Here is a 15475-nt window from a genome sequence, read left to right on the forward strand (position 1 = left end):
CCAAAGGATGAACATTTGTAATAAATGCAAAGAGCAAGGACATAAGCTTAACTGAAAGATGTTCAGTCACAGGCTGAGACCTTCTGTCTCATGTTTTCTGGCCAACTCCACATGGGATCAGAGAGGTAGTGAGGTGCTGAGTCGAGGCACATGAAATCAACTCATCAGTTTACCAAACTGCATGAAGACATGCTTGGAGAGATCCTTTAGTGTTATCCTTGCCTATCCTTAAGAATTACTGACACATTTTGACCACATCTGAGAATGATCAAGAGACCTAAGTGGAAGTATTTGAAAGGGTGAGAAAAAAAGCTTAAGTTTGGTCCTAAATTAATTTAGCTTTCTGGAAGAAGAAGATAAACAATGCAGCTTAAAAGCAGGCACCAAGAAACATTGACAAATACAGCACTTCTCAATAAGTTCACAACAGGCTCACACAGGAGACGGGTTCAGGCACAGCAGGAGTTGGTGGCTATGGCATTCCGAAGGGACTAAGTACCATCTAATAACAGGTGATTATTTTTGTCAAGGAAACCAGTGATGCTTTAAAACAGCAAACGTGATGCTATTGAAATGCCAGCATCAATACATGGAAATGTGCTCCTGTCTGAGAAAGTCATTACTGGTGACAAGTACATGGAGCAGGAAATAGCTTCCATGGTTCAGGACAGATTCCGCATCTTCACTAATGGAAGGCATCAGGCAATTGAACAAGGCAGTGACAAGATGAGATAGTGGAAAGAAAAAGAATAGTACCAAGTGGTTCAGTACAGTGAAATAAAAATTTGATGATGTGTCAGCTCTGACGGATTCATGCTCTACGGGCAAAGCTATAGAAAGGCTTAATGGGGAAAAAAAAAATAAAATCTACCTTTATATCCCACTCCCTCCCTTGCCAAAGGCCATCCCTCTCCCCTCCCCTGCACTCTCCAAGGCAGCCCTGTGGCCACCAAGACCTGGTAACACCCTCGGCTCACAGCTCGCCGTGCCATGCCCTGCCCTCTTAGTGACCCCAACGAGCCCAGGATTTCACGGAATTTTTGGAAGGCTGAGAGAGGCGGCTGCTGTTACAGCCGCAGGAGCCAACCAAGCCAAAGGCGAGATGCGCGGCCGGTGCTTTCTCGCACCAGCTCATGGCGGAGCCACGGTGAACTCGTGCGCCCGCGGCACTGCTGCCACTGCCGCCTGTGCCGTGCCAGACGGGCAGCAGCGGGCTCTGCGGAGCCGGCAGCCCGAGGAGCCCGGCGTGCCCAGAGAGCGGCCCCGCTCCGGCAGGCGGCAGGCGGCAGGCCCGCCCGGGCAGCGGAACTGCGCACAGGCCGCGCCCCCTTCCGGCAGCGGGGCGGCGGGGCCGCGCAGGAGGCGGGCTGACATGGCGGCTGCCGTGCCCGCCGCCCCCCGGGGCCGCGCCGCCGCCGCGCTGCTGCTGCTGCTGCTGCTGCTGCTGCTGGGCTGCTGGGGCGCGGCGCTGGCCGGCGGCCTCCAGGTACGGGGCTGGGGGAGCAGCGGCGGGGCCCGAGAGAGAGCGGGCGGGCGGCGCCTCGGGCTCAGCGCTGCCGGTGCCGGGCGCCTCTGCTGCCGCCCGTGCTGTGGCAGGCTGCTGAAAGTTACAAGCCCCTGACTTGTCATCCTCTTGCGGGTTTCTGACATTCAGCTTCTCCTTGACTTGCAGCGGGTGCGCGGTGCCCCGGGCGCTCCCGGGCTCCAGTCCCGCGGGTGCGAGGCGGGACACGGCAGGTGCCAGTGGGTTTGCCAGGTGGGAGTAATGCCGTGTTTCAGCAGATAGCTTAATGCACTGTGCCCACGCTACATCTGGAGCGTTGTTTGCTTTTAAATTTTGCGTTATTAAAAAGTTGTTCTGCTTGAAATTAATTACAGCTAGGACCAAACAACCCCCGCACCCCGAACAATAGAAATATTCCTGCAATCTCTGGATGACTAATGAAACAAGTTGTTTAAGCAAGTTGTTTGCTGCTTAAACTACAGCACTGTTTCTGTGATCGTGTGGTTTGTGTATGACCACGAGCATCATCCCAGAGCTCCTCAGAGTTAATAGAGTCTGATTTAAGAGTCAGCAGATTTGGATTGTTGTCCCGTTCCAGACTTACTCCCTTACCTCTGCGAAGTCTTAGCCCCTTTTTGTGTCCTGATTTATGCTCTCTGTTAAGCAGAAAGGGCCCTCTCATCTGCAAAGGAAAGTGGGAACTATGGGGAACACAGATTATACAAAAGGTTGCTGTTGTAGATCCTGATTCTGGAAGATAAATGTAACCACCTTGGACCTAAAGTGGGTTAAACCCTCAGATTCTCTTACCTGCTTTTGAAAATTGAATTGAATCCAAGTCTCTTTTCTCATTAAGGATGGAACTGTAGGTCAATAAATCTTATTATCTTGTTCTTGGAGTGTCCTTTGGAGTAGAGGTGTGTGGGCTCTTGGTTTTAACTAAGGAGCAAGTGACTAATAGTTCCTCTTTGTTCTGTAGCAAGTTTCAGGGAAAGATTTAGAGAGCATGAGATGTGAAATTCACACGAGATTCACATGAAATGGGCAAATGTTAAGAAAAATACCTCTCTTCTGGCTTTTCTAAGGTTTATTCAGTGTTGATGTGTCGTAAACATATGCATTGAACACTGTTGTGGAAATAACAGAACTATGAGTGGACGTTTCTTTCTTATTACTTAGGAATCTAACATTTTTGTCATCCTTTAGGATCAAGCAGAGCAGTTTTTAAGAAGTGGACATACAAATAACTGGGCAGTTTTGGTAAGCATGGTCCAGGTTGTTTTCTTCCAATAAGTTTGACAATTTTTGATCAGGAGTCATAATTGCAACAGTCATTCAAGAGTTGTGCTCATTTGAAAGAAATAGAAAAATTCATTTGGAAATTAATAAATTTGAAATTGTGCCTTCAAATTTATTATATTATAATGAAATTATATTTTCAATATGACAGAATTTCAAGGACTGAATGTGTCTAGCTACATGGCAGGAATTATAAAACAAAAGTCCTGAAAGCATTAAAATAGTTAAATTAGCATATTGCATATTGAAAAAAAGGTGTAATTCTGATACGAGGGAAGTCTGGTCTCTTTGACTAGAAAGGTAGAATTTATATCTCATTTTTGTTCTTATTCAATCTGTTAACTTGTGATAACAGTCTGGGAATAAAATCAATTCAGGCAACATAGTATTTAAATTAACTATTCTTACCCTCATTCTTTTTTTCTTTGGCATGTAACTTTTATTAGCTTTGAATCATGCTGCACAATTGGTTCTTAATCACAATTCAGGTCTTAATGACTAATTTGTTTCAGAACACTATTGTAATTACTCAGTAGCAGCTGTTTGTTTTCCAGATACTAAAACTGAGCAATATAAAAAGAAAGTTAACAGTAACTAATTGAAGGAATAATTTCTATATTCTACAATATACAAACTTGAAACTAATAAAACATTACATACTATTTTAATATTATTAACAAATAGGTGGATTTATTAGTACCATAAAACACACAAAGAAAGGTGGAAAATTATGTCCAAGGACTATACTTTCTGTGGTAAACAGATTTTCTGCTGGTTTTATTTTCTTGAGTGGTTCATTGTTAAGTTTTGCAACAATTACTACTAATGTTTTAAGCAGTAGAACAGGAACATTTGGAGTGCTGCCAGGCACTTCAAACCTGGGATCATACTGGAATCCCACCTCATCAGTACCTTGAATTAATGTGCTGCATGTGGATAACTGTATTTAAAGCTTAGACACTTTCCACTGTGTTGTAGGAGAGGTACTGGAGACAAAGAGCAGATGACAGTACCTTGAACTGTCCAGCTAAATTTGACACAGTTTGTTTTCAGAGCTTTAAATCTTACTGAAAGGCAATCAGGGACTGATTCTTGTGGGCTTTTTTCAGAATTCCTAATGATAGACACACAAGGGGATTCTTTCAGGTTGAATTTTATTATTACTTAAGCTACAACTCAGTTCTTTTTATGGAGAGAATAGAGAAAATGATGCTGTGTAGTGTAACTTACAGCTCTACATTTAGAGCTGGAAAATTAAATAACTATCTAAATGCTTTTCCTGCATAATTTTTTTTGTGGTTTTAAAGTCACCTCTTTTAGAAGCTTTTGAAATGTCTGAATCAGAACCTGATTTAGGGAATGTGTAACTAAAGGGAATGGCTGAGCCCTGACCCTTTGCCTGTTAGAACAGTAGAAATTGAGAATTTGTATTCAGATAAATTTGTATTTGTATTGGTTAGAGGTCACTTTGCTCTTACTTTGACTCCATAAATGCAAATATCCTCAGTGCATTTTCCCCTGTGTGTGTGGCTTCTACATGAATGAATTCACTTGTGCCTTTGTGGAAGAATGCTTCCAGAATGGGTTTGCTATTGAGATGAAAACTCCTCCTTTGATCTCTCTTCCATTTGATAAGGAGAAAGCAAATTAAAAAATTTAGCTTATCCACTTACTGTTGTGGAATTATTTCCTAGAGTGCCACTTTCTATACTTAGTAAGGGTTTATGACAATTTTTTCTTGAGTCAGTATGCTAGGAACTTTTTTTAAAAGCTTTTATTTTCAGAATTTTTTGCTTTGGTGCAACTAAGATTTACATCATTTACATAATGAGTTTCTTGGTGTTACTATATACTTTTTGAGTTGTTACTTTTTTAAAAGATATTCCTGTAGTCACTTTCTTCTGATGCAACGTGTCAGGCCAGGTTGTATCTTTACACTATTTAATATGCTTTTCTTTTTTTCATTTCAAGGTGTGTACGTCTCGATTCTGGTTTAATTATCGTCATGTGGCAAATACTCTTTCAGTGTACAGAAGTGTCAAGAGACTGGGCATTCCTGATAGGTGAGGGAATCTTGGTGAATCCAGTTCTTGCAAATGTGCTGCTAAAGTTCTCTTGCTGTCTGAAGCAGTATGGAAATACATTTTTCTTCCCAGTTTAACTGGATAAAAGTAAAAAGGAAGAATGCAAGCATATCAGTGTGGTGAAAAGTGCAGCAATGTTGTTCCAAAGGAAAAGCAACAAGTTGCATAATAAAATTTCCATTTGGAACAGGCTAATTAGATCTAGCCATTAAAATGTACCGCTCACCAAATTGGTGAAAGTGTAATTTGAAAATTGCTAAATGCACTCAGCAATGACAGTGCTACTGTGAGAGATGAGTCTTGCCCTACTTTAATTTCCTTTTAGTTTGGAGATGTTGGTAACTGTGACTGTACTAGGGTGATAGTAAATGGTAGTTTAGAGGACTGCTGATTTCTTCAGCATGTCTGCCAGAAGAAGTGTGGCCTGCTTTATCCAAGCAAAATGCATATTCTTATGGATTGAATTAGTATGGCATTTTTTTGTCCAAGTCAAAACTGCACAATTGGAGTCCCCAGTTAACTCCCACTCAACCATGAATGCACTGTCAGTATCATCCTTTCCCTTGTGTTTATTATATTAAAAAGAAAGGAAAAAAGAAAAAAAAAGAAAGAAAAAAAGAAAGAAGAAAGGAGTGGCTGTCTGATTTTTGAAAGAACAGATTTTGAAACTCAATTTTTAGATGCATTTTGGGGTTATAAATCTTAGGGAACGCAGTGTGGAAGTGCTGTGAGCTGAAAGGCACAGAAGGATATCTTTTGTTCTTGTGCATGTCATTCACAAGCAGCTGTCCTCTCTCCTGTGCAGCCTTTGAAGCACAGGTACCCTCAGCACTGCCTCAGAAATTCTGTCACTAGTTCTGCCCTTACCTGAGAACTTTCATCTCCTTTGTATACATCTGTCTTCACCATTAAAGTCAAAGTAGGTGTGAGTTTTAGAAATACTGCAAGAACTATGGTGTGACTGAGATTTGTGTTCAGTAGCAAGATCCGTTTCATATTCATATCCAAAGATCTGGAATTAATCTCAAAAAAACAGCAATGCTTTAGACTACAGCCAAGAATACTCTCCAAGACATGGAGAAGACCTAGAGAGAGAGAACAAGAGCCTCTTTATTTAGCATTTACAGCAATATTTGTGTGGATTTGGTTGTGGTTTTTCCTTAGACAAGCTTACTTTATCGGTTTTTCTTTGCTACAAGACTTCTTTCAAAATACTGTTAAGACAAAAAAAAAACCGCAAAAATTCCCAATAAACCTCAAAATCACATCTGAAAAATAATATTTATTTTAATTCTTAGATTCTTTAAAAATCTCTGAATTTTTTTGTTAAGAGCTCTGGCCCCTAGGTCCAGGCAAGCCTGTATACTAAAGTTGCTGATGTCAAACAGTCTCATGCTCATCTTTGGCCTGACTTAGTCCTGTAGATAAATGACAGCCAGCTGTATTTCTGTGTGTGATATCTTTGTGATACCGAGGATGCTCATAAGGAAATAGGGTGTAACTGTGAAGTTTCACTTGCAATTCCAGGAGTCTTTTTAATGATCCAAGCTATTGTTGCAATTGTTGAACAGTGTTCTAATTTCTCTTTGACTGTTACGTGAAAGTAGAATGTCTGAAATGTTTTTTTTCTTCTTTTCCACAGTCACATTGTCTTGATGCTGGCAGATGATATGGCATGTAATCCCAGGAACCCCAAACCTGCTACTGTGTTTAGTCATAAAAACATGGAGCTAAATGTCTATGGAGATGATGTGGAAGTGGATTACAGAAGCTATGAGGTAACTGTGCTTTAATAAAACAGAGTCTTTTTTTTTTTTTTTTCCCAGTGTTAGTTTGAAGATTTATGCAGCATCTGTGAAGTTTGAGCAAATCTTTCTTTTCATATTACTGGTTTTGGGCTGGGCTTTTATTATCAGCTGATGAGTCTAAAATACATACCCTACCCTCCTTGATATTTGAGTTTGTATTTGAAGTTCATTATACTTGAAACATGTTTAGTGTATCTATTTTGAATGATGGAATAGAATCACATTACTGAAATTTCTCTGGAAATGACTGTTCAGTGTCTTATCTTGTCAACACAAAAATTACTGTGAAAATTTTGGTATGCAAGTGAATTATTTATTAGGTAGATATACTTCAATTCCTAATCTTAAGCATATGCTCCTAAAATAAATCAAAAGCCATAACTTAATCATTACTGCAAAGCAATTACTGTATAAAAGTCTGTATTCTGTCACCTTTGTTTTCATATAGTGTTCCTTCATACCAGGCAGTGTTTTTACCAGTTGAGACAAAATTACACATCAGTTTCTTGGTTTAATAGTGCTGTGGAATTATTGCTAAAGGTTTATTGGATTGTATTTAAGTATGTAGTAGATCTTTTATTTCTCTGAAGGTCTATACAAAGAAGCGAAGACACAGAACTGGAATAGAGCTACATTATTTTTATCAAGTTTTTTCCTGGGTATGGATTTGTTACTGGCATTTGAGCTGTGCACGTGCAGTTAAAGAGGAAGTGGTGTTTTATAGGATGTCTTGCAGTCAGCACTCAGATGGATCTTATCTGATCACTCAGATTTATGTAATCAAATTGATCTTGTTTTTTCTTTCCTGAGTTGCAGAGGGAATTTAAACTTCTGTTTTTCCATGGTAACACACACTAATGTTGGAGCATTTTGTGAGTACAGGAGCAGCTTTGGCACAATGAAACTATATGCTGGCAGGTTTTTATATCAATGTAGATGTGATATATTTAAAAATTATAGTGGTGGTAGATTTCTTGATATAATTAAGCAGCAGGCTGATGTTAATGTAGTGAAGTAAAAAGCACCACATGATTCTTAACCTGAAGTAAAACCTTGCACAGAAAATTTTTATGCAGTTTATACTATGCCATACTATGTCTGGTTAGATATGCTGCATATTTTATTGTTCCATTATTTAATTTCTGTAACCCAGCCTATAGCTGATCAATATTTTTATCTTTAGAAAATTACTTTATGCTTCAATTCTTAGGTTACCGTGGAAAATTTCTTGCGTGTTTTAACGGGAAGAATCCCACCAAGCACACCACGGTCTAAACGTCTTCTTTCTGATGACAGAAGCAATATTCTAATATATATGACAGGTAATTGATGGTCTCTATATACAGTTTATTGATTTATTGATGCTTGCTCAGTTGGATGGGTTTGTTGAAAGCATCAGTGGTCCAAATCCACAAAAGGATCGACCAAAGGATTTTTTTCTGGTTTTAGCATGCCACTCTAATTAAGAAAATATGCCTGTAAAGCAGGACTAAGCCAGTATAATTTCCAGTTGAAGTGGTGTATGTGTATTTTTTTTACTGTAATAATGTTTTCTTTTGTTGAACTGTTTCTGAGAAACAATTGTGTTTAACTTGTTTTAGAAAAACAGTCAACTAGGCTGTATATCTTCCTTTAACCTACATCCTTGCCTAACTTCTGATTTTTCTGTCAGGTCATGGTGGAAATGGTTTCCTAAAATTTCAAGATTCCGAAGAAATCACAAATGTAGAGCTTGCTGATGCCTTTGAACAAATGTGGCAGAAAAGGAGGTAAGAAATAAGCATTATGTAGACATTGAATATCCTGAACATACTCTGAGGTGTGTCTTACTGGTAGGCTTCGCTTACCTGCAGAGATGGTGCTGTTGGTTGTCCATAAAATTGTGTAAGAGTTTGCATTCAGAAAGCAGAGTTATAGTTTTTGCTTTCAGCTTCCTGCAGTTACAGCTGCTCAAATGTATCGCTTTGGGCAAACTCACATGCTAAAATCAATGAGCTTCTGTTCCTTAGGTTCTGAGCAGCTGCCCTGGTAACTAAAAAGCAAAGTATGTATGTGGTATTTAAGAGTAAGGAGGCTGTTTTCTTTCTTTCAGGTACAATGAATTGTTGTTTATTATTGATACTTGTCAAGGAGCATCCATGTATGAACGATTTTATTCACCCAATATAATGGCCTTGGCTAGCAGCCAAGTAGGAGAAGATTCTTTATCAGTAAGTAGATTTATGTGCTCCTGAAGACAGTTTTCAGAATGCCTGAATTAAAAGCACAATTCCTGCTGACTTCTAACTGAAGATTTCCTTTATTCTAATTGATAAATGTATTTTGTGGGGGGTTGACAAAACTTGTAAGTGTACCATTCCTGCTTGTTTTTGTGTGCTGTCCCAAAGAACCACGCTAATGATGGATTTCTGTGCTTGCTGGCCAGTTTATGCATTGCCTAGGATAGCAAGGGATCTTATGGGAAGACTGCTGAGAGATATGTGTGAGGAATTCAATCTAGAATTTACTATACTTGATATAAAACAAAACAAGATGCTGATGTTTACCTGCTGTAATTATATCCCAGCTGGATTACAGAAGGAGCCATAGGAGAGATCCCAGCCAGACCAAAAGCAGCTGGTCAGGATTACCTGAACCCACACACTGCTGTAAGATACAGTGGCTCTCCCAGCCCTGTTTTCAAAGTCCACAGATCTGCACTGGACCATTAAGAAGGAGTTCCCTACTTTTTGGGAAATACAGATATTACCAGGATACAGTTTATAAATAAACTGCATTGTTCAGCTTATCAGCAGTAGGTTTCTTCACAGCTAGCCATTTTCTTTGCATAATTTGCCTAAGAACAAAAGAATTTATGCTTAACTTTTGCAACATTTATTACATTTTGTTCCCTCTCCTGAGTGCTGAGTTTTCTCCTGCAAATGCCCAATAACTGCTGTGTGTTGTTTTTAAAGCATCAGCCTGACCTGGGGATTGGCGTTCATCTCATGGACAGATACACATTCTATGTGTTAGAGTTCTTGGAAGAAATTCATCCAGCCAGTCAGACAAATATGAATGACCTAGTAAGTAGAATACTCAACATTCATGAATATGCTAATGACTGTAATAGTTCCAAAACTAATCTATTTTGTCTGTAGGGTTCTTCAAATGCTTTTTACGCTCCTGCTGTTTCTCTTGGAAGCAGCTTTGGAGGGAGGGCTTTTGCCATTGTTAAATGTAGTTGTGTAACACTTCAAGGATTGTCCTCATTTGAAAGTGCTTTGCTGGCTCCAGAAAAAAAAAAATCAAAATTTGCCAGATTTTGTATTTTTCGCTGAAAAAATAATAAATTATTCATTAAATATTCATATCAATAGAATGAAGCATTTGAATGTGAAATGTTTTAGCAGGAAGCTTCTAAAACCAGGATAGCAGACACTTTGCAGATGTGGGAAAGCAGGCATTGATGTTGTTTTGCCAAGGTGATTAAACAGTTAAAATTCTAACAGTGCACTCACAAATGCCTGCAGAGACTAATGTATCTGTATATCTGCTTAGATTCCAGAGCAAGATAGGTACAAATCCATCAGTGTTTGGACTTAATTATAGCTGAGGCAAACATTATTGTAGATTCAGGTATGAAGCAGAAGGAAAAGAATAAGCCAACGAGGTAACATATGCCAAAATTTATGAAAATGCTTCTTTAGCAGTGAGATGTATGCACTGATGAGATGACATAAAAAGTAACCATATTTTATTTACTTTATTAACCCTTTATACCTGTTCCAGTGCTATTTTCTTTCTAGTCATACTTTGGTATCTTGTAGCTGTAAATCCTGCTGTGCCACATCAGTAATCTAAGAGCCACCACTTACAGAACACATTGTCAGATTCATTTCTGTAAAAGGAGCAGCTGCTCAAAAGTTTTATGCCACCCTCTGTCTACAGAGGATGGTGTTAGCCTGACTGCTACATGTGTGCTAGAATTCTCTCTAAACAACCCACACTTGGCAGATTTTATATTGATACAGAATTGATTCAGTGGCTAAGACTCAAGGTTCTTTTACTTACTTCTATGGGAATGAAATTCTGTCCTATATTTTAATGCCTTCTAATTATGGGATACTTTAAAATAAATCTTGATAAAGAAAAATATGCAAGTTCTTTATTAAGTATTAATAAGACTAAGTGTCTTTGTCTAGCCTGTTCATTCAAATGTCACTGTAAACCAGAAGATTAATTTGTGTAAATAGTAAAAAAATCATAAAAAGGAACAGTGCTTTCTGCTGTGTAAGACACTCTCTGTAATGTGGTATAGATAGTCTGGCCAGCAGGATGTTAATCTGATTATTGTGAAAAGTGTAGAAATTTGTTAGCTGGCCAAGTAGTTTACTTTCTGAGTTCTTTAGAGAAGATACCTAACTGTGTTTTTGCTTATATGCCAAATATTCAGGAAGAGCTGAGGGAAGTTTTCCATACTTTTAAATTCATTACATCATGTAAGTCAACTTATCATACATTGATCTGCTGACTGATGCTCAGGGAATGCAAGAGAAGGGACACACATTTATTGTGATTTGTGGTAATTTGCTCAAGGCCAGGTTGGATGGGACTTGGTGGTCTTGCCTAGGGGGAGATGTCCCTGCCCTTGGCAGGAGAGTGGAACTCGATGATCTTTAATGTCTCTTCCAGCCCAGACCTTTGTGTGATCAGGTACTGAGTCATAATCTGCACACATTTCAGTAAATGCAACCACTTGACTTTGAGTCAGTGCTTTTCAAGGCTTCATCTAACAGTTCCAAAATGACATATGGTTAGTCCATGTAAGGATATAAACCTGTTATTTTTTTGCCAACAGTTGCAGGAGGTACTCTGGCATTGGAGGTACTCTATCCAGCTCTTACTTTTTTACTTTAAGTTAATGCTTTCCAAGATCAGGGTAACTTATGTTGCTCACTAGCTAGCTTTAAAATTAAATGATCTTTAGTTGTTTGAGCTTCTGATATGTCAAATGTCTTCTCTTTTTGAAGTACTGTGTATTTGTCAAACTGCTTCTATCCCGTTACCTCTTTACTTTTCTCTAACCACTCTTGAAACAGCTTCTCTTCACATCCACCTAAGATTTGGATATTGCATTCCTGCAAAGAATGATACATAATTTTTCATAATCCACTCCACCTACTCCCCACCTGCTCCATCTGTGTTGCTAAGGGATAGCTTAAAGCTGTGCAAATGACTGACTTTAGGTTTGATCACAATTCCCTGAAAATAAAGACTATGTTGAAATGTCACACATTTTAACTTTTAAAATAAGATTCAAATAGATTTCTAAATGAGGAGTCATTTGTCATAAAATAGCTAAATTGTTGTTATAAAAGTTAAGATGATAAAGTTGGGAGGGTTGTTTAAAAACATTTGGAAAAATTAATATAGGAAAAAATGTAATGATCTTAGCCAGCGTTTGCCTTTTCTTTTTTCTGTGATATAATGGTTTGCAGTCCTTTCTCACAGTGATAGTGAATGGGTAGGTTTTTAACACTGAAGTCTTCTCACTGCCACTTCATATTTTTGTTCAAATTCATATCAATATGTTGTGGTAATAAACTGTTGCAGGACGGGTTAGAATTAGTTGGGTGCAGTATCAGTTTTCCACTTTCAGTGCTGATGCAGTTTTTTTGGACATTTATACTCTTAAAACCTTGGCAAGAGTTTTACTTGTATAACTGCAGTATAAATTTATGCTTCAAATAGTAGGATTAAAACAAATGCTTTCTTTTTATAGTTCAGAGACTTAGTTTTTATGTTTGTGCACTTAATTGGAGCAAAAATGGAGAAAATTGATAGCATTTTGGTGAAAATGAAAACTTTGGAGGGTTTGTGTGTGCATTAACAAATGGCTTTTGTATGGGAAGCATGGTGCTGATGAGTCTTGCTGATTTTCACTGCAGGGAGGCTAACAAAGGTTTTATTTGCTCCATCTTTGCTTTAGCAGCTGTGTGATAGCAGCCAACAAGAGAGTTGGGAATGGTTAAAATAAGAGCTGAGTGTACATGTGTGCTTGTATGCTTCAGGTAAAGGTGAAAGTGAGCTGAGGTCTCTCTGGACATGCAGCCTAATGCCATATGCTTACAGGCTTAGCTAAAAAGGGATGAAAGAGAAACTGGAGTGGAGCAGAAGGGAGGAATGGGGTGATAGAGTCTGTCCTCTCTGAAGAAAAGCCAGATAGATTGTTTCCTCTCTGGGAAACTTTTTGTAATGTAAGTCTCTGTTGTCCAAAGAGAATGAGCAACACAAGCCTGTGCATTACTCTGCCTGAGCAGAGTATTTCTGCTGGGAAGTATGGCCTGAAGCTCACAGTTTTTTGTCAGTCATAATCTGGGATAATTCAAGTTGTATTTGCACTGAGCTGAGTAGGACCTGAGTTGACCCACAATGTAATTTAGGTATATGAGCTCTAGATCGTGTGGTTGATGGAGCTGTTTGTGAAAATCACTTGGAAAATTTAAGATTAAGGAAGATGAGTGCCCATATGGAGAGTGACATTCTTAGCCCTGTATGTTAAATCTCCTGTGTAAAATATTCTGTGTGGCTGGAATGTGAAGGACTCACATAACCTGCACTCTTACCAGGTGATGTGTGTTGTGGCAAGTGTGGTAGGACTTGTGCAAAATGGCTTTGTGTCCAACATGTGTTTGTGTTGCCCTGAGTGTCTGCTGGGTACGTAACAAACTTGTTACTTACTAGGCATCCTGTCTTGTCAGTTGTTCTAAATGCTGCAACAAATCTGTCACTGTTTCTTCTGCTTTTGTTAGTGCTGGTTTTATCTTTCAGGTGTTGCAGCACATGAGGGGTATAGGGAATCTGATATGTAGACAAAATGCATGGGTAAAATAAATAATGAGGTGCTAGCTAGTTTGTAGGTGTCACAGGATGTCTGTGAACTTAATGTAAATAAAGCACTTTTGATATTTGAAGATCCTATGCATTAATTTGTAGGCCATAAATTAGAAATTAGACTGATGGATTTTTTTTTTTTTAATCAAAATGTAAATTTTTGCTTCTTTATGAAGCCTTCAACATAGCTACTTATGAAAGCTTGTTTAATTGTGCATGCCTCCCTTTGGTAAATATGAAGAATTTATGCCCACTTGTGACTTCTGGAGGGTTATAGCAGCATTGCTGCATCTATATTCAGCAATATATTTATGCATTTATCAGTTAGATGTAATTGATTGCTGGCTTTCATTTTTAAACTCCAGTGGCATTGTTGTAAGGAAAAAGGTTTTCAGAAATGCTTAATCAAGATGTTAATGCATTTTTTCAACCATTTTTTTCAGCTGTTTTACTGAAATGAATGCAAGTTATATGTATAATTTATCTTTCTTTCTAATAGTGGTTTCATTTTGGAAGGTGTATGTAGACTGTTGAATGAGGGACAGGCTGTGATTGTCCATCTTGGTTTCCAGTTTCAGGTCTGTCCAAAAAGCTTGTGTGTTTCCACCCCCGGGCACCGCACCGACCTGTTCCAGCGAGACCCGCAGAATGTTCTGATCACAGATTTCTTCGGCAGCGTCAGGAAGGTGGAGATCACCACAGAGACACTCTCCTTGGACCGGGACGTGGCTGCAGTTGAAAGCAAGTAAGTAGTCATTATTTAGACCTGATCTCTACAGCTTTGTGCCATAGGAACAAAGTAGTTGTGTAACTGCCAAGGAGAAAGAACTCTGACTTGCTGTCGTTTCTTACAAGGAGTCTGGGAGTTAATAGGGACCTCCTACTGTGATGAAGTTGTCAGCTGAAAACTTTGTTTAAATGTGCCCACTCCTGCTGCCTAAGACCAAGGTGTGATGTCAACAACAACAGAAGTAGTTTAGAATTTTCTGTCTTAGCGTTTCTTCTTTAGTGCTCAAATATTTTGTTACTGCAATTCCTGCTTGTGGTAGTTTGTCCCCACCCGATAAGCTCTGAGTATAAGCCATCAGGTTAGGTGTTCAATAGCAATTTGCTTTTTGATAAATGCTTTGTTTCAGTTCTCTGAATTCTCTGGCCTTTGACATTATTCTGTCCTGAGAATTTCTGTTCCTGACATGCAGTGATTAATTTGATTAAAATTACTGGTGCAAGTTCATTGATTGAAGTTGTAACAGCGCTTCCGTTACTTTGTGGATGAAGAAAGAAGTATAAACCTCTTTGTATTTTTGGGATTCTGTTGCCACCTATTGGGAAGATGTAAAGGAAGATGTACTTGTTCTGTTGGCTTTATTTAGCATTGTGCTTCCATTTCTGTTGTGTCTTTTGTGCTTGATGATACTGCCCTATAGGACAGGGGAAAAAAGAATTGAAATATTTTGGTATATCAGGGACTAAATACTTTTTAACACATAAATTTATGTAAATTCTTATCTGCCTTGTTGTTTTCTGTTGCTGAAGCCAGTGGATAGCAGTTTTATTTATTTTAAAGATAACAGTAATTCTGGTCCTTGTCATTATAAATATCCTACACTATTTAGTATATTTCATATTTTACTTTCATACCTTATTTATATCTGGATCATATGCATTAGTACATACCATATAAATCTTAAACTAGTTTTGTAATTCCTTAGTATAGAACAGTACTTAGTGACACTAAATTTGTTTTTTCACTGAAGAATAGGAAAAGCTCTTGGCAAGGAACAGACATTTTGCTAGTCAAAAACCATGATGAAAACTAACCTGTGAGGGTTTCTAATTTGTGGACAATTTAAAAGAGAAATATATTTTGTGGGGCTTTACCATTCTGAAATAGGAAATGACTG

At 38.6% G+C, this 15475-nt stretch overlaps 1 protein-coding gene across 1 annotated transcript in view; it reads left to right on the forward strand.

Annotated features, from left to right (window-relative positions):
• The first annotated feature begins 1337 nt into the window (after nucleotides 1-1337).
• Nucleotides 1338-15475, forward strand: part of PIGK (phosphatidylinositol glycan anchor biosynthesis class K) — a 62918-nt gene continuing 48780 nt past the window's right edge. The window contains exons 1-9 of the mRNA XM_056497294.1: nucleotides 1338-1486; nucleotides 2711-2764; nucleotides 4775-4866; nucleotides 6530-6665; nucleotides 7906-8017; nucleotides 8368-8464; nucleotides 8788-8905; nucleotides 9650-9760; nucleotides 14144-14316. Coding sequence (XP_056353269.1) covers nucleotides 1373-1486; nucleotides 2711-2764; nucleotides 4775-4866; nucleotides 6530-6665; nucleotides 7906-8017; nucleotides 8368-8464; nucleotides 8788-8905; nucleotides 9650-9760; nucleotides 14144-14316 — 1007 coding nt within the window. The 5' untranslated portion in view covers nucleotides 1338-1372. The remainder of the gene's footprint in view (nucleotides 1487-2710; nucleotides 2765-4774; nucleotides 4867-6529; nucleotides 6666-7905; nucleotides 8018-8367; nucleotides 8465-8787; nucleotides 8906-9649; nucleotides 9761-14143; nucleotides 14317-15475) is intronic.

Source organism: Oenanthe melanoleuca, chromosome 8 (assembly GCF_029582105.1).
Source record: "Oenanthe melanoleuca isolate GR-GAL-2019-014 chromosome 8, OMel1.0, whole genome shotgun sequence".
Taxonomy (NCBI): domain Eukaryota; kingdom Metazoa; phylum Chordata; class Aves; order Passeriformes; family Muscicapidae; genus Oenanthe; species Oenanthe melanoleuca.